We start from the raw sequence: 22,846 nt of genomic DNA, 5'->3' as shown, positions 1-22,846 counted from the left end.
CTTAGATACAATATTGCATTAAACTGCTCTGGGTCCATGAATGTGAGAATCATATTCATTCACCTCTGTTCCCCAATATCCAGTACAACACCTGGCACAAAGTAGTAATTAACACGTGTCTTAAATGAATGAAACCACTGTGGAAATGATATTATTTGTGTACCTTCTCTGTCTTCCCTATTTGAGGGCAGGACTCAACATTTTACCCTTCATAGAATCTGGCACCAGATCTTGTAAATTGCCACCAGAAATTTATACCTTGAATAGATGATTGGATGAATGAAAAAGCAGTAAAGTAGGAAGGAGTAAGCAACTGTGCCTTTTTGCAGTTAGATATGAGAGGCAGTCATCATTCAATAGAATAAGTTTGGCTTCTGGTTTCAGATGGGAGTACAAATCCTCATAAGGATGTTTCTGCACAATTATTTGCTAAAGCTTGTTGTGAAATGGTGAAGATAACCTTACCTTCCCCACAGGGTTATTGAGAGTATTAAATGAAACAGACACATGTAAATGCCAAACTCAGAGAGGAACTCAAAGCAGTATGGCAGCAGAGGTCATTTCCCTCTACACACTACCTGCTCCTTCCCTGGGCAGACCTAAGTGTTAGCCAGGCCAGTGAAAGCAGTCAAGCAGCCAAGCTGGACTTTGCCAAGGTATCCCACACCACCACCACCCCTTTTAAAAGTTACTACAAAAGTAATGATAAGAAAGTTTTATATATAATAACTATGGCATTTTTACCTTGATCACGCATCTTGATTTATCAAACAGGTATTGATTTTCAGTGCTTTCAATGATTAAGAATAAGTTAGGGCAACAAAAAAGGAAATCTGTGTAGAATATGATGAACCTGGAATTTTTGGTTTCATACATATGTGTGTGTATATATATGTATATGTATACATATATGTATACATATATACACACATACACATATACAGAGCAGTAATGGCTTTTAAAATAAATTCAAATAATAATAGAAAACAAAACATCTTCATGCGTGATGTAATATTTTTCCTACAAGAAGGCCTTGCTTTAAAAATGTGCATAAGGTTATGCTTTTACATATTTTATATAATTTCTTAAAGGTACTTTATCAAATAAATACTTTCCAGCCAGGGTATCATATTTAAGGGTGATGGCAAATACTCCAAACACACCAGCTGTCACAAAATAATTAGGCTTACATCTATTATTGTTTCTCGTAATAAAATTAATCATAAATGATATGAATTATTGATTAAAATTAGTGTTTATAGACTATAAACCTATGAAAAGCCACAAGAGCATTATTTTTACATATTTTTCAAGCATTCAGATAACAGTGTAACCTTTGATTATAACAGAATTCACTTCTAGCAGAATTACAAATACAGCAATTATAAATATAAATGATACTCCGTTAAGTCCATTCTGCTTTTAACTGTGCAACTATTTACAGCAAGAGGCAGGAATAAAAAGGTGTGGAAGAAAAATCACCCCATGCTGTTTTTGACCTCACACTGTAAAAAGTAATTTCTTACTATCAAAAAAGGCGTTTTCCCAAATAAAAGCAAACAAGGAAACAAAAATACAGGAAAAAAACAAAAACAAAAACAGAAACAGAAACAAAAAAACTACTGACTGTGACTTAAGTGTGAAGGAAAAAATCCCTTTGCAGCTAATGTTGGAAAAAGTGTGTCCCCTGTAGATTTAGTCTAAGAATTAAGAAATTGGCTGGGTGCGGTGGTTCATGCCTGTAATCCTAGCACTTTGGGAGACCAAGGTGGGTGGGCTGCCTGAGCTCAGGAGTTCAAGACCAGCCTGGGCAATATGGCGAAATCCTGTAGTCCCAGCTACTCAAGTGGCTGAGGCATGAGAATCACTTGAACCTGGGAGATGGAGGTGAAAGCCAAGATTGTGCCACTTCACTCCAGCCTGGGCAACATAACGAGACTCTGTCTCCCAAAAAAAAAAAGAAAGAAAAAATAGCCTGTTTAATGAAGCACTGACAATGAACCCAGGCTATGATTATAGAATAGGAGCTTCATAGTAATTGTAAGAACTCTGGTCCTTAGAAGACGAAAATTAAATTTAATAAATAAGTTTAATGGCCAAAATACCTTTTAAAAACTTGTTTGTAGACTTTAGAATGTGAATTTTATTTGGTTTAGATCTTACTAAGCTGTATTTTGTAACTGAAATTAATACTTCATTTTTGCCCGAAATTAGTAGAAAAAACAATAGCCAAAGTTTGCTACAGAGAAATAAATGTCAATATTAGACTTTTTTTTGAAAATGTAGAGAACTGTAATTAGTAATATAAGTTAAGAAAATGACAAAGATGTCGGATAATGAAGAAAAAATGTGACAATAATCTTTCATCCAAAAAAAGTTATGTTCCTATTGCCTAAAGCCAAAATGTATTTCATTGCAAATACACATAAAGTTTAAGAATTGTTATTTTATGCCCTTTCAGCAGTAAGCCAACACGTAACTTATGATGCCATAAACGTTTTTAAAAGAAATATAATTAAAATTATACAAAATGACAAAAATTTCAGAAAGAATGTTGATAAATATCTTGGTACATAGTAGGTTTAGCTGCGCAGATATTAGGTAGAGGAACATGTTTTATATCTTCTATAATAATAACTTTTTATTATTTCCTTGTGCACTAATATTTTAATATATCAAAATCATTTGAATAACCTTCCTAGTAAATCTCAACTTCATAGATTGAAAACTTTTTTTAAAACTTTACTTTTAAGTTTAGTGGTACATGTGCAGGTCTGTTATATAGGTAAACTCATGTCATGGGGGTTTGATGTACAGATTATTTCACCACCAAGGTATGAAGCCGAGTACCCGTTAGTTATTTTTCCTGATCCTCTCCCTCCTCCCATCCTCCACCCTCCGATAGGCCCCAGCGTCTGTTGTTCCCCTCTGTGTGTCCATGTGTTCTCATCATTTAGCTCCCACTTATAAGTGATACTATGCAGTATTTGATTTCTGTTCCTGCATTAGTTTGCCAAGAATAATGGCCTCTAGCTCCATCCATGTCCCTGTATAGGACATGATCTCATTATTTGTTATGGCTGTGTAGTATTCAATGGTATACTGAGTTTTCTTTATCCAGTCTACCATTGACAGGCATTTAGGTTGATTCTTTGCTATTGTGAACAGTGCTGCAAGGAACATATGTGTTCATGTGTCGAAAGAATGATTTATATTCCTTTGGGTGCATACCCAGTCATGGGATTGCTGGGTTGAATGTTAGTTCTCTTTTTAAATCTTTGAGGAATTGCCACACTGTTTTCCACAATGGTTGAACTAATTTACACTCTCACCTAATATATAACCCTTCCTTTTGGAAACAAATTTTATCAGTATATTCAATTCTTAACACCCTTGTTTTAGAATATTTTAAGCCTATTGTCCTTTAATCACCATTTGCTTACACATTGAAATGTAAAACAGGCAAAAGAGAAAGAAGGAAGAAAGGAGGGAAGGAGGGAGGGAGAAAATTGAGAGAGAAACAAAGATAAAAGAAAAAAAGAAAGAAGGAAGGAAGGAAAAAAGAAAGAAAGAAAGAAAGAGAGAGAGAGAGGGAGGGAGGGAGGGAGAGAAAGAAAGAGAAAGAAAGGAGAAGAAGGATAGAAGGAAGAATAAAAGAAAAAAGAGAAAGAGAAAGAAGGAAGGAATGAAAGAAGGAAAGAAAGAAAGAACGAAAATTGTCTCCAGAGTAGAACTCTTGGCTGCCATTGTTTGGATGCTGGGTAATAGCTGTGATTACCCTTTCTGAATCTAGGAATGCACAGATTCCAAAAGTGAGTATCACAGAAAAAGTCAGCATTCAAATATGTTTTAAGTTTACTCTATCCAAACCCCAAAGAACCCACAGGAGATGAAGCCGTAATTTTAGCTTCCCTTGGTGTATTGTACATGCATTTAAGGCCAGTTCCTTCCTCCAAATTCCCACGTGTTTTGTAGTTACCAACACACCATTCAACCCTATCTGTTTATATACATCATACAGTCCTCTGTCGATTGCATAAAAGTCGTCCCCTTTGTGACTGTAGTCGCCTTCTCCAAAACACATCTACTCAGAATGCAGGTTCTTAAACAGCAGGCTGCCTTGAAAACCCTCTCCAATCTTCTTTGATCATCCGCTTTCAGATGCATATTCCTAGAGCCCGTATCATCTTCTTCATCACTATCATCAACGTCTCCACATATTGATGAACGTTTGGAGAATCGATTTATGACAAGGACGTTTACTCTTCCTGCATCCGCGGCTTCTTAGTGATTTTGTCCGAGTGTCCAGGCCTATCCCATCTGCTGGGGATGCCGCCCCCTGGGAAATGCCTGCATGTCCCCACTTACCCAACTAGCCTCAGGGCCTCCTGTGGGCTGCAGCAGGTGGCGCGCTGCAGACCCCAGCCTGGTGCCTCCACGCTTCCTCCCCAGCCATGATGTACAGGCGAGGACAAGCACATTCTTGCGCCCCGACTTCCGCCTACGCTTCCCGCGCGCGCGAGACTCAAGCTAGCTCTGCCGCCAACATCCCAGCTCCTCCCACATCTGAGTTTTGATTTCCTGCTCCCTCTGCAGCCCCGCCCAGGCCAACCTACCCGTGACTAGGACGCTTTCGCTTTAGTTCTCGCTTTCCAATACTCGGGACTGGGGAAACCTGGAGAATAGAAGGAGGCAAGGACCGCCGTGGGCAGCGAGGTCAGTGAGACAGGGTCCTGCTCGCGGCGTCAAGGAGGATCGCTGTGGGTGCGTAGGATGGGCGCGCTCCCTCGGCCTTGCCTTTCCAACCACTCTTTTTTTGTATGCCACCAGGTATCCCCACCGCAGCCAATCGGCTTCCGAAGTAGGTGAGTTGCTGTCTAAAGAGAAAGACAAACTCCAGTATCTTTCAGTCCATCGGCCAGACGCGCCACTCCCCAGGTGAGTTGTTTTTTGTTGTACTCGTGTAAAAGAAAAGTTCAAGGGAAGAGAACAGGTTCAAGTCTGCTTCTCACGCTGGCTCTGGGGATTAGGAAGTTCAGAAAGTTTTGTTTCCGACTGGCAGTGCTGTCTGATATAAACACAGCGTCAAGTACTGCACGCTGCAGCTACCTGAGGCCCCCGAACGGCCAGTCTCCCAGCTTTTCCAGTGGTCCACAGAAGCAAAAGAAAGGAGAGACAGAAGAGGGGAGAGGTGCGTGGGAGGTTTAGGCGGAAGAGGCACGGCTGATTTAAAAGTGAAAGAAAGTAACCAATTGGTTCGCAGACAACCTTAAAAGGCTGGCGATTCAAACCCCTAGCCCCACCTGCTCCGTTTCCCGCCGAGCTGGAGCTCTGGAGTCTTTGCTTCCTCAAATGCGAGCGGGACCTGCACTGAGCGCTGGATTCCAGGCCCAGTGCTGGCGAGGCGCGCAGTGAGAGAGCACATAGAGCGCTGGGGTGCTCCACGGGGTACGTACGGCGCGGCCGCGGCGGGCTCGAGTCCCGACTGGGAGGGGAGGGAGCTGGGTGCCCGGAAGTCAGGGACTGACAGCGCCACCCATCTGGGGAGCCGGGAGGACGCAAGTTTTATTTTGGTGGTGCTTTAAGTCCCCTTGTGTGCCGGGTCGAGGGGAGGGAGCGGGGCGGCGTGGTAAGATTGGAAGAGGCTTAGAGTTGGCCTCGACTCCTGCCCTTGCCCCTGGAAAGGCAGAAAGTGGGGGTTGGGGTGGGGAGAAGCAGGAAGAGAGGGAGAGTGAAGGAGGGGAGGAGAGGGAGGGAGGCAGAGAGGGGGAAGAAGAGAGGGAAGGAAGGAGAGATTGAGAGACAGAGAAATTCCTAAGGGGAGCTGTTAGGTGGGCTGGACATGGGCCCCAGGCCGCACTGCTTTATCCCTTTGCTGTAGGAAGCCAAGCAAGTCATTTAGCTAAGTAGAACCCTGACCTCAAGTATAAAACAAGGGTTGGTATAGGATAGCTAAGAGTTCTTTATATTTTGATATAATCTGATTCATCCTGGATACTGGAGACAATGTAGGAAAGAGAGGATATTGGAGTGTTTTCTTAACCTCTTGCCCCTTTCCACTGTGATTGCTCAAGTACATGCAAAATTCATGTTTCTTTCTGCCCATTTTATTTTCTTTTTAGTCTGTGTCTATTAATCACTCCTAAAGCAGCTGGATCCTCTCTCAGACTTCCTAAGATGAGACTTCATAAACAGACACAGTGAATCCCTAGATTTTCTTAATAGTTGGGCAACAAGTTCTTGCATTTAAGGATGTTGCAACATAGACCAGTTCCGCAATTATATATTTTCTATTTTTGTTTTCCTAGGTTCTCTGCTGTTTAAAAAGTACCCCTGTAGTGAGTGTATTGATATTGATAACATTTACATCACCTTTTTATTGATTATTTACTGGGCAACCTATTACAGGCAGCGTTTTAAAGGCTTTGCATGCTCTCTCTTTATATACATATATACACACACATACTATGTATAGATAGATTGCATATACATATGTGTACATATATATAGTGTGTATGTGAGAGAGAGAGAGAGAGAGATGGCATCTTGCTCTGTTGGTCAGGCTGGAGGGCAGTGGTATGATCTCAGCCCACTGCAACCTCTGCCGCCCAGGTACAAGCCATTCTCCTGCCTCAGCCTCCCAAGTAGCTGGGATTACAGGCACCCACCACCATGCCCAGCTAGTTTTAAATTCTTAGTAGAGACAGGTTTTCACCAGGTTGGCCAAGCTGGTCTGAAACTCCTGACCTCAAGTGATTCATTAGCCTTGGCCTCCCAAAGTGGTGGGATTATAGGCATGAGCTACCGTGCCCAGACCACAATGTATTCCTTAATCTTCATAACAAGGTTGATTCCCATCTTAGGGTGAGGAAAATGAGGGAAGAATAGTTAATTAATATGCCCAAGGTCATGCAGCTAGGAAGTGGCTACCTGATATTTGAACTCAGACGGTCTTATAAGGTCTAACATTATTTTAGCACTTCCATATTCATTATCTCATTTAGAATCATTGCTTCTTTTTACAAACAAGAAATTGAGGCACAGAAAGGCTAAATGAATTTCCGTAGTCATTGATTGACAGTAAACTAGAAAGCCAGGACTCTTGCTCCGTAGTGGAATGGTTACGAGAGTAAACGTAGCCTTTAGATAACTTCCATTTGACAAGAAATACAGGGGCTAGATGAACAATGACATGAGGAAGCAACCCAGGAGGTGAACATTCTCTAGAGATAATTTCTCTGTTCTCTTCAACAAATCAATGCTTTTTCTAGAACAAAAGAGCCGTATAAGACATATAAAGGAAACTGTACTTCAGTTGGATCCTAGTATGAATAAATCAGTATTGTGATTATATAAGAAAAAGTATGTAATTTTTAGAGATGGGAAGTGACCATTAGCGTTTAAATGTCATGATGTTTCTAGCTGTAACATAAATCATCTAGTAAAATAAAAGGATGGTGTAAGGGTAGCCAAACCCAAGTTCAGCAACTCACACCTCAAAGCCAAACATCAGAGATGAGAGTTGGTGGGAGGAAAAGCAGGTTCCTTCAGAGAGCCAGCAAACTGAAAAGTTGGCAGACTAGCATCCCAAAGTACCCTCTTAAGTGAGTACAAGTTTCAGGCTCTTTATGTTAAGGGCATGGGGAAGAGAAGGGATTTACAATCAAGAAGTGACCATTGACTGCAGACATCTGAGCACCATCAGGGGTCCAAGAAGGTTGGGAATGTCTTTGTCCTGATGTTCCAGTGAGCCCAAGCATTGATTTGTTGAAGAGAACAGATAAGTTGTCTCTATAGCATGTTGATTTCCTGGGCTGCTTCTACATGTTGTTGTTTAACTTATGTTCTAGCCCCTGTATTTCTTGTCAAATGGAAGTTATCTAAAGATTATATTTATTCTCCACATCACAACCCTCCTATAAATTTTTAACGATGTGTAGTTGTTTACATACTTTCCCTTTAATCCCAGAGTTAGTTTTTAAAACTACGTGTTTTTGCATATTATCTCACTGCTCTAAAATTAACCTCCCCTCTATGCATGAATGGGTAAAGGCCCCGTGAACAAAAATAAAGTTAGTTATGTTAGTTCTTTTACTGTTTCACTGTTATATAAGTTGGCAAAAATGAACAATTGTTAACTATGTGATAGGTATGTACAGGTTCATTATACCATTCTCTCATTTTTTTCTCTAATAAATTTTTCATAATAAAAAGTCTTGAAAGTATATTCTCTGAGTTGTATGACCTTGAGTAGAAGTTTAAGCTCCCTGGGTGTTCCAGCTCTTTGCCAGTAAAATGAGATGATAGTACCTATCTCATAGGGTTGTAAGAATTACATGAGGTAGTTGATGAAAAGCATTTAGAAAAGGGCATAGTACACTGTATGCCTATTCCATTCGTTTATTGAATGTACCTTTAGAAATGTATCTTTTTCAAGGGCCTGACATGTCTCAGACATAGTTTTTAGATATTGAGGTACTAAGGACAGATATGGCTGCTGCCCTCAATGGTATTTGTTTTTCTAGCGGTATTTATTACTATTGAAGATGTCACTATTTTATTTAAAGTTTGTTCAACCTCTTCTAGGGAGACATCAGAGGAGAGATAGAAGGAAAAATACCTCTTTAAACAAAAAATCTAAAGCAGCAACCTAAGGTTTCTGACTATCATACCTGGCACACTTTCCAGATTTCTTTCTTTTTTTTCTTTTTTTTTGAGACGGAGTCTCGCTCTGTCGTCCAGGCTGGAGTGCAGTGGCGCGATCTCCACTCACTGCAAGCTCTGCCTCCCAGGTAGTGAGTGATCTCCACTCACTGCAAGCCATTCTCCTGCCTCAGCCTCCAGTGTAGCTGGGACTACAGGTGCCCGCCACTGCACCTGGCTAATTTTTGTACTTTTTTTTTAGTAGAGACGGGGTTTCACCATGTTAGCCAGGATGGTCTCAATCTCCTGACCTCGTGATCCGCCTGTCTCAGCCTCCCAAAGTGCTGGGATTACAGGCGTGAGCCACTGCACCCGGCCCCAGATTTCTTTTTAAAATCTCATTCCAAGTTTCTTTCATCAGCTGTTTCCTCACCACTTCCCTGTAATTTTATCTTCCCTTGCCGTCTTCATCTTAAATGGAGACCAGATTTTAACATCAATGTAAGTAGAACACCTTTTTGAAATTTCCAACTGAAAATTATTATATTATTTATACCTGCATTTGAATTCCACCTCTGCCACATAGCTCTGGCCTTGGGCAGCTCGTCTACCTTCTCTAAGCTATACTTTCGTCATCAGCAAAGTGTAGATATACCTAATTTGCATAGTATCTATAGGAATTTGCAACTAGAGATAATTTTCATAAAGTGTTTAGTATAATTTTCATGAAGTGCCTGACACGCAGTATTCTGGAAAAGGGAGCTTTTATTGTTGAGGTGATTATAGTTGGTGAATAAACTATCTATTTGCTAAGGTACCATCTCCAGGGAGAGCAAGGCTGGAGCTCAAGGGGAAAGATGGGACATAGGACACCAGCTAATCTTTTCCTCTGTACAATTAATGACAGCTTTGAAGATACTGCTATAACTTGAAAATTTGAAATTAGTATTTCAGCTGAACCATCCATTCATCTTCAAGCCATCATGAGCTGTAAGAAGCAGAGGTCACAGAAGCACTCAGTCAATGAAAAATGTAATATGAAAATCGATCACTATTTTTCTCCGGTATGTCTGTAAATTCTACTTATGTAATCTAGTCATCCCTTGGTATCCATGTGGGATTTGTTCCAGGATCTCCCTTGGATACCAAAATCCATGAATGCTCAAATTATTCACATAACATGTCATAGTATTGGCATATAATGTATCATATCCTCCTGTATACTTTAAATCATCTCTGGATTATTTATATTACCTAATAAGAGGTAAATGCTATGTAAAATGTTGATATACTATATTGCTTAGGGAATAATGACAAGAAAAAAGTCATGCATGTTTAGTTCAGGCACACTAGTTTTTATTCCCAAAATATTTTCAATCTGCAGTTGGTTGAACCCATAGATACAGAACCCACGTATACTAAAGCCTGTTTACCAATATTAGACTTACCTATCCTTGGCATTGGGTTTTATAGTTCTTCTTGCCAAGAAATTACCTGGAGTGTTGGAAATATTAAATAACTAAAATTGTCCTTACTTATTTTATCCTTTCTATTTTGGGGGTAGCATGGGGAAGGGAGTTGTAATACAAATCTTGGCTATATCAAAGCAGTCTTTAATGAAAAACTATTTTAATATTTCTTGAATAACAAAAACTTCAATACAGTATGTTACAGTAAACTATGTAATAAACCAAAATTAATGCAATTTCATAGCATGAAAACATATACCATTCCAAATGTGGCTGAGCTATTCAATTGTAATTATAACCCACGTTTGAATACAGTTTATAAAACAATTTTTTGATATATTTGTTCTTACCATAACCTTGTTAGGAAGTCAGGAAGGATTCTGACAAATCTTCAATTTGTTTATTGGAGAAGAGGGAGCAAGTGAGTTGTTGCTTAAGACAGGAATGAAGTGAAGACTTGGAGTTAAGTTTAATGACATGTAATTGGGCCTTTTTCTACTGATTGGGCTCTGTTATCGTATCAAACAATTGTGTCTTTCCCTGAGTCTAAAATGCTCCTTGAATTTATCAAGAAAAATGTTGAAGAATGATAAACATTTGAGTATGCAGCTTACAATTTCTCAACTTGTTTTGTTTTGTTTTTCCCGGTTCTGGAAAACTAGAATATCCAAGTATCTAAAAAGTCTAAGGCAAACTTAGTTATGTTTTTCTCTATCCTATTCCATGACAGAGCTAATTACTATATCCTATTCCTCTTCCCCTTTCAGAGGTGTCTATGTCTGCCCAAGAATCACTTTAATAAATAGGAAATTTATCATAGTACTCCAACAGGGTGTATGAAAAGATGTTTCTGATAGCCTTAGGCTGAAGGGATGCTCTTTGAGAGTTCATATGTGTGCCCAAGGAAATTTGTATTACCTTAAGTCCCTTTTATTTATTTATTTTTGATCTGGAATATTAGTATAAAGAAGAGAAACAAATGTTAACATGTGCTAGTCATTGTGCTAGGCATTGTCATACAATGATGCTACACTTAATCTTTACAATATTCCTGGCATTGTTATTCCCAGTAGCAGTAAGGGGCATTGCTGGCATATGGACCCATATCTGCTGGTACCCATGCCATGATGAATATGACTTGGGAAAAATGTGTTTTTTAGACATAAGAAACAGACACTCTAATTTTTCATCGAGTTTCTACTATTTGATTAATCCTCTTTATTTAATTCCACTCCCCACCTTCACCCCTGTTTGTTAAGATAATGCCCTACAAAAATGACAATCATAAATGCAAAGTTTACCAAAAAGAATATATACACTAGTCCAATGGAAAAAATAATTGGATTAGGAATTGCAATTTTGATACTCTATTTATTGGTTATCATGTGACCCTAGAAAAGATGTCTACAAGAAAAACTTTCAGTGCCTTAGTTTCTCCATCAAAAGGACAGATAAGTCATGTTTGTTCCTCCTTATTTTATAAAATTTGGGGATTACTGGATGTAATAGAGAAAATAATTTGAGTTCTTTTCATGCTATATGCTGGGTGAATCATAGTATTTATGTCACAAATAACTATATTATAACCAAATGATTAGTTAAATAATGATGATTTTGTTTAATATGTCATGCTTATAATAAATTGTGGTAGCCTATTGCTGAATTCAGTATTTCAAGAACAATTTTTTTGCTGTAATTTATCATTGTCCTCAGGAAATATAAAAATTATATAGCTGAAGATAATAAACAAGTCCTGAAATAAAACTGTTTCAAATACTAGTGGACTTTTTTGGGGGGGCGGTTGATGGAGCAACTCTTGTTGCCCAGGCTAGAGCGCAATGGCTCAATCTTGGCTCACTGCAACCTCCACCTCCCAGGTTCAAGCGATTCTTCAGCCTCAGCCTCCCAAGTATCTGAGACTACAGGCGCATGCCACCATACCCGGCTAATTTTTGTATTTTTAGTGGAGACGGGATTTCACCATGTTGGTCAGGCTGGTCTCGAACTCCTGACCTCAGGTGATCCCCCTGCCTTGGCCTGCCAAAATGCTGGAATTGCAGGCGTGAGCCACCATGCCCGGCCGCTAGTGAGCTTTTAAGAATCTCTGTTTTAGAGGCACCTGGGAAAAAAATTTGTTTCTTCCCTCATATTTTTCAGAAAAATACACTAGTGTAGTAGTATCGAGAGTTCATCTAACAGATGTTATAGGAAGCTAAGCTTTCATTTTGGATCCCATGTCAAGCAGTGATTTAATTTTATTCACTGGCCCTTTTAGATTAGTTCCAAGTTTCTCATAGGAATTTTGTGAATTGCATACCTGAAAAGAGAAACAAAAGACGAGGGTTGCATTCAGAGTTTTAAAGTATCTTAACATTTATTTTTAGGTCTCTAAAAAGCAACAGAATAATTCCAGTACTTCTCAAATCAGGATGGAGTCTAGAGGAGGCCCAAGAGACGTAACTAATACCCAGGCTCAAGAATTCCATTCACTTAAGAAAAATCCAGAAGACCAGACTATGCCCAAAAATAGGATAATACTTGTTACCTTGGATGTAAACTACAGGAAAAACCAAAATATGAAACATGAGCTCACACATAGTGAGAATGGTAGCTTATATATGGCTCTCAACACTCTCCAGGCTCTCAGAAAAGAGATAGAAACTCACCAAGGCCAAGAAATGCTTGTGCGTGGCACAGAAGGAATCCAAGGGTACATAAACCTGGGAATGCCCCTCAGTTGTTTCCCTGAAAGCTGCCATGTGGTCATTACGTTTTCCCAAAGTAAAAGTAAGCAGAAGGAAGATAACCACGTATTTGGCCGGCATGACAAAGCATCGACTGAATGTGTCAAATTTTACATTCATGCAGTTGGAATTGGGAAGTACAAAAGAAAGATTGTTAAATGTGGGAAGCTTCACAAAAAAGGGTGCAAACTCTGTGTTTATGCTTTCAAAGGAGAAACCATCAAGGACGCTCTGTGCAAGGATGGCAGATTTCTTTCCTTTCTGGAGAATGATGATTGGAAACTCATTGAAAACAATGACTCTATTTTAGAAAGCACCCAGCCAGTTGATGAATTAGAAGGCAAACACTTTCAGGTTGAGGTTGAGAAAAGAATGGTCCCCAGTGCAGCAGCTTCTTGGAATCCTGAGTCAGAGAAAAGAAACACCTGTGTGTTGAGAGAACAAATCGTGGCTCAGTACCCCAGTCTGAAAAGAGAAAGTGAAAAAATCAAGGAAAACTTCAAGAAAAAAATGAAAGTAAAAAATGGGGAAACATTATTTAAATTGCATAGAGTAAGGTTTGGGAAAGTAACAAAAAACTCTTCTTCGATTAAAGTAGTGAAACTTCTTGCACATCGCAGTGACTCAGTTGGGTACTTATTCTGGGACAGTGCAACTATGGGTTGCGCCACCTGCTTTGTTTTTAAAGGATTGTTCATTTTAACTTGTCGGCATGTAATAGATTACATTGTGGGAGACGGAATAGAGCCAAGTAAGTGGGCAGCCATAATTGGTCAATGTGTAAGGGTGACATTTGGTTATGAAGAGCCAGAAGGAAAGGAAACAAACTACTTTTTCGTTGAACCTTGGTTTGAGATACATAATGAAGAGCTTGACTATGCTGTCCTGAAACTGAAGGAAAATGGACAACAAGTACCTATGGAACTATACAATGGAATTACTCCTGTGCCACTTAGTGGGTTGATACATATTATTGGCCATCCATATGGAGACAAAAAGCATATTGATGCTTGTGCTGTGATCCCCCAGGGTCAGCGAGCAAAGAAATGTCAGGAACATGTTCAGTCTAAAGAAGCAGAAAGTCCAGAGTATGTCCATATGTATACTCAAAGCAGTTTCGAGGAAATAGTTCACAACCCTGATGTGATTACCTATGACACTGAGTTTTTCTTCGGGGCTTCCGGCTCCCCTGTGTTTGATTCAAAAGGTTCATTGGTGGCCATGCATGTTGCTGGCTTTACTTATAACTACCAAAATGAGACTCGTAGTATCATTGAGTTTGGCTCTACTATGGAATCCATCCTCCTTGATATTAAGCAAAGATATAAGCCATGGTATGAAGAAGTATTTGTAAGTCAGCAGGATGTAGAAATGATAAGTGGTGAGGACTTGTGAGAATTCAGTCTGTTAGATTTAAGGGAATGACTTATGGAGTTATTTCATAGGCATTGATAATGGTTTTCTAAATTCCAAAATGGTCATCTTATCAATAATAATAATAATGACCATTTTCTATCTGCCAGGCATTTTTCTAAGCACATGAAGAAATTAGTCCTAAAAACACTCTGAGATGGACTATAACTTGCCCAGTTTTTTGTTTGTTTCTTTGTTTTGTTTTGTTTGAGACTAAGTCTCACTCTGTCGCCTGGGCTGGAGTGCAGTGGTGCAATCTCAGCTCACTGCAACTTCCACCTCCCAGGTTCAAGCGATTCTTATGCCTCAGCCTCTTGAGTAGCTGGGATTACAGGCAAACGCAACCACACCCAGCTAATTTTTTTTTTTTTTTTTGCATTTTTAGTAGAGACAGTTTCACCATGTTGGTCAGGCTGGTCTCGAACTCCCGACCTCGTGATCTGCCTGCCTCAGCCTTCCAAAGTGCTGGGATTACAGGTGTGAGCCACCACGCCTGGCCAACTTGCCCTATTTTAAAGTCAAGCAATGTGAAGAATAACAAGATTAAATAATAATCAGTTTCATGACACTAAAAGTCTTATAATCATTGGGTTTTTTCATCTTTCATATCTTTGCCTAAATTCATTTGCTACAGTGCAGGAACTAAAACTTGTTCATCTCATGATTCCCTACATCTGACATAAGGAAAATAAGTGCTCAGAAAAATGTGCAGGTCAATCAGTTGCAAAAGTTGGGGCTGCAGTTAATGCTTACATAAGAGCTAAATGCTTGATTAGAAATGATCTCAAAATCTTTTAGAATTTTCAAAATCCTCATATTACTGAAACTGTCAGAATATATGGGTCCTGAAATTCAGATGATAGTCACTCTTCCCATATTTATAGGCTATTGAGGCAAGAGATATCTTAAACATCATATTACTTTATTTAGATTTCTACTATTTCGATTATTAATGTTATGTTTTTCTCATTGTTTTACTTCATGGTATTATGAAGACTGTATAGATGATTCAACCAAGCCTGCAAATCTCCCTCATTTGGAATTCCACTGGACCCAATCTGTTTTCCATTGCCATTGCAATGCTACTAAAGCCATGCAATATCAAGCACCCTCCCTCTAGGTGCAGGGACTATAACAGAAGGTGGGCATGTAGGATTTTAAGGGCTGGTTTCAAGGGGTGGAGTGTAGGAAAACAGCCTGTTTTATTGCAAGAGTGATGTCATCTTGAAGTGTAGCTGGCACGATGACTGCTGTTTGACTCCTGCATACCAAGATATTCTGCAGCAATGTCTTTAAACAATGCTGATAGTGCAGATAACCCCTCATAAAGATGCTTATCTAACCTCCCCAATGGTCAAGTGTTTCACAAGAAAGTCTGAGATATGACCAGCTACACATGTTTTGCCAAAAATGCTTGCTATATAAAGGGTACTTTGGGGAGGGTGAGTGCCACCATTTAGTGGCTGCTAGAAACATTGCTTCTGTTTGTAAGTTCCTATTAAATGTTTCTTTCTGAGAAACCATATTTGTCAGCCTCTTTGTTTGGCCTCTCAGTTTCTTTGGTCTTTGGGGATAGGTTTGCACAGACCTGCTCACCGTGAAACACCTGGTGACTTTTAATGAAGAATGGTATTAGAAACCAAGATCTAGGCACTAGATATGCTCATCGCTGGTGGGGTGTTGTTTCTTTTAGGCCCCCTTAGCTGACAGGGCAAAGAAATATTTGTGTGTATATTTACCCATATATGTATATGTATACATATGTATATATGCCTTCCTTATCTGTAAATTTCAACTCCAAACTGAGAAGCATGAGATGCCTGCCATCCCTCACACATTCACTTAATTGCTTAATCCAAGTATACATATATAGCAGTGTCAGAATTGTTAACCTCTACCTCAATGGGAAATAATTTTATCAACTAGAATACAGTGCCAACATGCAATTTCCTTGCTTTTAGTCTTTTATATTCCATTCATTCCCAAAGTTATTTCCGTCACCCTCTTGTTTCTCACCTCCTTCAGTGACGTTTTATATGCTTATAATACAGTCATACATACATATAATAGTTAGATTTTCTTGTCATAGTTTGAATTCTTTCCTTTGACCCCTTGACCTCCTAAATGATATTTTAATGTGTATCCATTGATTCACTCTGTGCTGTAAAGTTCTGTGGGTTTTATCATACAGAATAGTTACATTACCCTAGAAATCTGTGTTTCACCTATGTATCCCTCATATCCCTCCCCTCTCGCCTGAACGCCAGCCAAAAAACAAACAAAAAAAAACTGATCTTTTTACTATATGGTTTTACATCTTCTAGAATGCTATATAATCAGATTCTGTTTATATAGTTAGTACATTTTCCACATTTTTCTTTTTTGTTGTTGGTGGTGACTTTTCTGCTTAAATGGGCCCCATTCATAAAACTGAGGTTTTGTCGAGTGTTCCCTAGCAACAGATGGCTCCGATATGCCTTATAAAGAAAATGTATGTATTAGATAAGCTTTTCAGACATGAGTTACAGCATTTTTGGCTGTGAGTTCAATGTTAAGAAATCAACAATATATATTAAATAAGATGTCTTTTTAACAGAAACACACATAAAGCGAGTTTATGTACTGACTTTGATGAAAATGAAGATAATAGGAATTTAACACTGTGTTACTCCTAAAGGCAATGCTTCAGTATTTGCTAATTCAGTATTTGTGGCATCTTTATAACTACCACAATAATGAGAATTGACTGTATCATTTCAAATATGGTTTCAAGCCTAGTGCCTCTCTAATCATCACAGAGACTTAAACTTATGTGACTTTACTGTTTATTCAACAATTTCTGACATATTTTCTCAATACCCATTAGAGCAGATATTATTATACCTGTTTCCTGTGTGAGAAGGAAGTATAACTAAATTTTTGCCCACATTGGTGGTACCTTGGAAAAGACTGGGACTTAATCTTGAAATGTAGCTTATTGTTCTTTCTCCTAACAGCTGGTTCATCAGATCCAGACACTACTATGGCCATTCTTGCATCTGAAGTACACCCACCTTGGATCACTTAAGAAATATTATAAGCATTTCAGAATGTAGCAAATACCTTTTTCTGATTTTCTCTTGTCCTAGCTCTACAGACCAGGTAGCTAGAAAATTCAGCTTAGGCCTGGATTTATCACCACTCACTCATCCAATTCCTGGTTACAGAGCTAACCCACTATCACATTCTACTCCAGATCTCTCTTTGAAATGGTATAGTGGACTGAACAAAGTTGTAGTGAGTTTAACTGTGCCTGCCCCTAAGGGCAGGCACTATCCTCACCCTATAGATCTGTAAATGTTACCTTATTTAGACAAAAATGCTTTGCAGATGTAATTAAATCGAGATTCAAGAGACGAGATCATCCTACACTTACTGGGTGAGCCCTAAATCCAGTAACGAGCATCCTGATAAGTAAAGAAGAAACACAGTGGAGAGATCCAGAAAGAAAGACCACATGAAGATGGAGACAGAGATGGAGAGATACGTCTACAAGCCAGGGGTTGCCAGGGATTGCCAGAGGCCACCAAATGCTAGGAGAGAGGCATGGGACAGGTTCTCAAAACCTCCAGAAGGAACCAACCCTGATAACATCTTCATTTCAGACTTCTGGTCTCCAGAACTGTGCTGTAAGAGAGTAGATTTCCATAGTTGTAAGCCACCAAGTTTGAGGTAATTTGTTATGAACTTGGTGGCTTAAAACAATTTATTCTCACAGTCATGAGAGGACAGAAATGTATAACCTGAAGTCAAGGTGCTGGCAGGGCTGTGCTTTCTCCAGAAGGTGCAGCGGGGGTAAGGGTGAGGGAATTAAGGGTCTCCCATTGACCTACCTGTTAATGAGTCTGTGTGGCCAGAGGTAGAATTGAAATAAGCCACCCAAATGATTCTTTGGTTGTTACTCATGTGATTCAGTCTCCTCTGGGCAGGAACAGGAAGAGATGCTCTCATGACAATGGAGCAGCAAGCCCCATAGCCCAGCAGAAAAGCAATGTGGTTGTGACTACTGAGTAAGGAATCCCTGAAGTTGAAATACATGGTGTCAGCAATAAGGACCTTGCTATTTGGTATATAGCTTCAGGTGAACAAAAACGTTTGAAATGTATTTGACTGAATCCAAACTAGTCGTTCAAAACTAAAAATGGATGTAGCCGATTTCCTTTCCCTTTGCCCCCCTGTAACCCATCCCTTCCCTTCCCCCTCAACCTCAGCTGCTTTTAGAGACAGATAATTAGAATGCAACTGAGATCTCTGTCCCCAAATGGGACAGAGGCCATGCACACCTGTGTGCATATACTGGGGACTGCAGGGAGGGAAAGGCTCAAGCTTATGGCTCTGTTGGATTCAGGTGCCCAAGTCACCATCCTATCCTGTCCTGTAAGAGAACAAGATGTTGGCCACAGGAATGGACAAAGGCACCAAGGACTAAAGGATGGAGCTGAGGCGGTGTGCATAGGGGTAGAAAGGGATCTCTGGGCCTGGGTGTTCACCAAATACTGAGAGATGCATGGAAAAGAACTGACACTTGTGCTTAGATTTTGACCCTAGAGCAAGGAGCTAAAGGAGGGAAAAGGCTAGCAACCAAGTTTTCTTCCCTCTCTCTCTACTGTCCTCCATTTGCCACCCTAGCGGTCCTTTCCCTGTCACCCTTAACTTCCCTGGGTTCCTAGACAGGCACAATTGTTGGAGCCTGATTTTCATTATGCTCCTATAGGAGGAAAAGCAAATGAATTCAACTGATGGAGTTTAGGTATGATTTGCTGTGGGAGAAAGAAAGCAAAAATAAGTTGTGGATGGAGCTCCTTGGGCGGATTTAAGATACCGTTGTTGTGGAATGATGTTGCGTGCCTTCACTTCCTCATCTCGTGTCAGAGAGAATCACCCTGTTCAGCAACTGCTTTCTGTGGGACATGTAGATCATCCTCTCGGTTTGTTTCCCTGTCGCCTCTCAGTAGTCTAGCAACAATATAGACTCTTCAAAAGAATGGGAAATCCCAGCTTTGCTTAAATACAGAAGCGCTCACAGGCCATTTTCTAGGACAATATTGCCACCTACTGGAGGCAGCCACAAATGCACACCAATAAAGGCAGCCACCACTTAACCGGCTGCCAAACCCTTGAGATCCACTGCCTGATTCAAGGAGGCCTCTTCCATCTGGCATCCCTTTTTGGAGATGGGTCAACTAAGACTCATTGACTAACAAAGGGAGAATCCAAAAGTCAAAAAAAGCAGTTAAATGAAAATGATATATTCAAGAGCTCAGCTGGGGTGGTCTTGGCATCATATTGGTTTTACAAGAAAAGAAAACGTCAGATGCCTTTCTGGGTGAAGTGTTATCTCCTACTTTGTTACCTGAATTGTGTTATTTTCCTCCGATGAGGGTTTACTGTATCCTCCTGACACAGAGTGAAATCAGATCATTAAGATCTAATTGATAATCAGACCTCTTAATGATCAGATTTCAGTCATGGATAAAATCAACTTGAGACTCAGTTGCAGAACGTCAAGGCTCTGTCTACTTCTGGTTGGCTTCGCTTCTAGACTGTAGCCTGGAAGGGCCCCAGCCGAGGACTTGCGATGTTTACTAGTGTCCTCCCACTTCCTGCCTTATCAAATTCAGAACTCCAATTTTTATCTCCTCAGCACTGTAAGTCTTTAGGGCACTCTGCTCCACTTTTCATTGGATTACTCCAATGGGCACAAGGCATGAAACTTAGTGCCATCTTTAAGGATGTAAAGGGTACAGAAATGATGCTCCCTGTCATGTATGCATTTAGTTCATCAGTTGTGGAGAATGACCGTTCACTATCACAACCAATTGGTGGGCCCAATTGCAGCCACTGCGCCAGATGTGGAATCTTTGCTAGAGCAAATGCACATTGACTCATACATGGTATGTGGCCATCAATTGAATTAATCCATTCTCTTCTATCTCTATCAGAAAAAGGGATCATAAATAGTTCCACTCATATGGAATAGACAACAGTATACATGTGTATTTTTGCCCTAGGACTATATTAAATATAGTGTTCCTTTTGTTATAATATAGATAGAAAAGGTGTGGACTACTTGTACATCCTTCAGACCATCACACCTGTCTACTATATCGATGTTAACATGCTAATTAGACCAGATGGCAAGAAGTAATCAACACCTTGGAGGTGCCAGTACATGTGCATTTCAGGTGACAGGAAGTAAATCCTATGAGGAATCAGAGGCCCCCTAAATCAGGGGCATGCTAAGACAACCCATCCAAAGAAAAGGATGAATTATTGAATCTTGCATACCCCATGGAGAAAAAGAAAGTACACTGCCTGATAAACCTCTTTGGGTTCTAAAGATAGCATATTCTACACATGGGTATACTGTTTCAGTCAATTTACAGGGGACACTATAGCCTACCAACCTTGAGTGGGGTCTGGATTAGGAAAGGGTCCCAGAAGATCCAAGCTATAGTGAAAACAGTACGGCTACTTGGACCGTGTGCCCTGGCTGACCCTCTGGTATCAGAAGTATCAGATGTGGGAAAAGATAGCATGTGGAGTTGATAGCAAGCCCAAGTGGGAAAAGTACAAGGCAAAGTTTTGGGGTTCTGGAGAAATGCCATGTTTTTGCAGTGGATAATTATATATCTTTTGAATAACAACTCCTTTTGAATTATATACTGTTTGAATATGCCTTTTGGCCCCTGGTAGGAGCAGCTAACCATGAGACATTAAGTGACTCTGCATCCAAATCTCCCCATTTTGTAATGAGTTCTATCAGATTTATCAAGTCATAATGTCAAGTGTGGCCAAAAAAACCAGTCTCTCATATAATGGAGTTGGAATACCTAGCATTGAGCAGCATGAGCAAGAAAGGAGACCACAAGTGAGTTGTATGAGAAATGTGAGGAGCAGGCTCCCAAAGATGTTCACAGCCTAATCCCTGGAATATGACTATGTAGGTTATATGGAAAAAGGGAATTAATGTTGCAGAGGGAATTAAGACTGCTAATCATCTAAGTTTAAGATAGCAAGGTTATCTTGGATATCTGGATGGCCTGATGTAACCACAATGATTCTTAAAAATGAGAAAAGGGAGAATCAGAGATTCAGAGGGAAATGTGACCATGAAAGAGGCATAGAGAGATGCAACACTGCTGGCTTTGAAGATGGAGGAAGGGGCCGTGAACCAAGAAATGTGAGTGAGCTCTAGGAGAAAGAAGAGGCAAGGAAATAGATTCTCTTCTAAATCCTCCAAAGAGAACTTCATTTTAGTCCAGCAAGACACATGTCAGATGTCTGACCTATACAGGCCTATACTTGGGCCTGGGAAACAAAGGGTAGAGGCAGGAAGGGCCCTGCTTACCTTTATCTGTATTCCTAATAATACACTTAGGGAATTTGTGCTTCCTGTCTCTCCGTCTGCCATTCATGGCCCTGCCAGCCCCCAAGTCAGGACTCTGTAGCATGAAAGGTCCTGATTCCCTATGGGGGCACACTTCTGCCAGGGGACATGGAAAGAGTCCCGCTGAACTCTAAGCCATAGCTTCTGCCTGTCACTGCAAAGACTTTGTATCCAGAGACCATTATGCAAGAAGAGTCACTGTCTGGGCTCAAGCAATTAACCCAGTTCTTCAGGAGGAGGAAGTGCTTATGTGACCCAGTAAGGGCAGAAAGAAATATGTTTGCCACTCACATGATCCATTTGGACCCTACTTGACCAAATTTGATAGTAAACAGACAATTGCACCACCCTAGCTTGAAAATAGCATGGGAGCCAGGGTGTCAGACCCCTCAAAAATGAAGATTTGGGTCACGCCACCAGGTAAGACACCAATACTAGAAGAAGCATTACAGGAGACTGAGGGTAATTTAGAATGGACACCAGAAAAGGGAGACAGTAAAAATCAGTCACATCCCCTAAATCAATTGCTCTGAGAAAAAGGAGAATTCTCTCTGAAATTCCAAATAAAATAAATTCTCCCTTTTATTTATTATTTTATTTGAGAGAATTCTCTCTCAAATTCCAGCTGTACATTGTACCAACTAGAATTTGAAACCAAAAACAATACCATTTGTTTGAGCAATTCCCCTCCTTCCCATCCAAACTAACTTGCTGAGATTTTGATTGCAGTTGCAATGAATCTATAGAACAAGTTGGGAAGAACTGAAAATGTGACAATATTGAGTCTTTCTATAAAGGTACATTGAATATCTCTCCATTTATTTAGTCATTCTTTGATTTCATTCATCAGAATTTTGTAGTTTTCTTCATAAAGAGCTTGTTTAGCCTTTTTAGATTTATGCCTCCAGGTGTCCCTTCCCAGTGGAGTTGTATAGATAGTGCTATTTCTCCCAACCACAATGTGTGACAATACACATGAAGTATCGTCAACCAGGGAAGCTTATCTGAGCTTCAGTGTCAGGGTTTTTACTGGGGGCTAGTGATGTAGATATGGCTGAACTTAGTCTCCAGATCCTCCAGAAGTGGTGCTGATAATGTGTGGCCCAAGGCCACCACTATCAATATTAAATAAAATAGACTTCAGATCA

The 22,846-nt window shown here is 40.0% G+C and overlaps 1 protein-coding gene across 8 annotated transcripts; it reads left to right on the top strand.

The window, feature by feature from the left end:
- The first annotated feature begins 4,600 nt into the window (after positions 1-4,600).
- On the top strand, positions 4,601-15,789 carry FAM111A (FAM111 trypsin like peptidase A). 8 transcript variants are annotated; one of them, XM_015114129.3, is made up of 5 exons: positions 4,601-4,716; positions 4,831-4,938; positions 5,264-5,448; positions 9,590-9,707; positions 12,497-15,789. In XM_015114129.3, exons 4-5 carry the CDS (start codon positions 9,627-9,629, stop codon positions 14,249-14,251), a joined length of 1,836 nt encoding a protein of 611 aa, XP_014969615.3. In that variant the 5' UTR covers positions 4,601-4,716; positions 4,831-4,938; positions 5,264-5,448; positions 9,590-9,626; the 3' UTR covers positions 14,252-15,789. The 8 variants fall into 8 exon arrangements, with proteins under 8 accessions (XP_014969615.3, XP_014969616.3, XP_077818922.1 ...); XM_015114130.3 differs by having other exon boundaries at positions 9,551-9,707; XM_077962796.1 differs by having other exon boundaries at positions 9,458-9,707.
- The last annotated feature ends 7,057 nt before the right edge of the window (positions 15,790-22,846 follow it).

The sequence above is a fragment of the Macaca mulatta genome, chromosome 14 (assembly GCF_049350105.2).
Source record: "Macaca mulatta isolate MMU2019108-1 chromosome 14, T2T-MMU8v2.0, whole genome shotgun sequence".
NCBI classification, from domain to species: domain Eukaryota; kingdom Metazoa; phylum Chordata; class Mammalia; order Primates; family Cercopithecidae; genus Macaca; species Macaca mulatta.
Note: the sequence above shows the minus strand (reverse complement) of the source record. Positions and strands in the feature narration are given on the sequence as shown.

Excerpts from the sequence above, each read along its gene's own strand:
- FAM111A (XM_015114131.3), top strand. The coding sequence starts at position 9,627 with ATGAGCTGTAAGAAGCAGAGGTCACAGAAGCACTCAGTCAATGAAAAA. Across the intron at positions 9,708-12,496 it reads TCGATCACTATTTTTCTCCG|GTCTCTAAAAAGCAACAGAA; the intron begins GTATGTCTGTAA and ends ATTTATTTTTAG.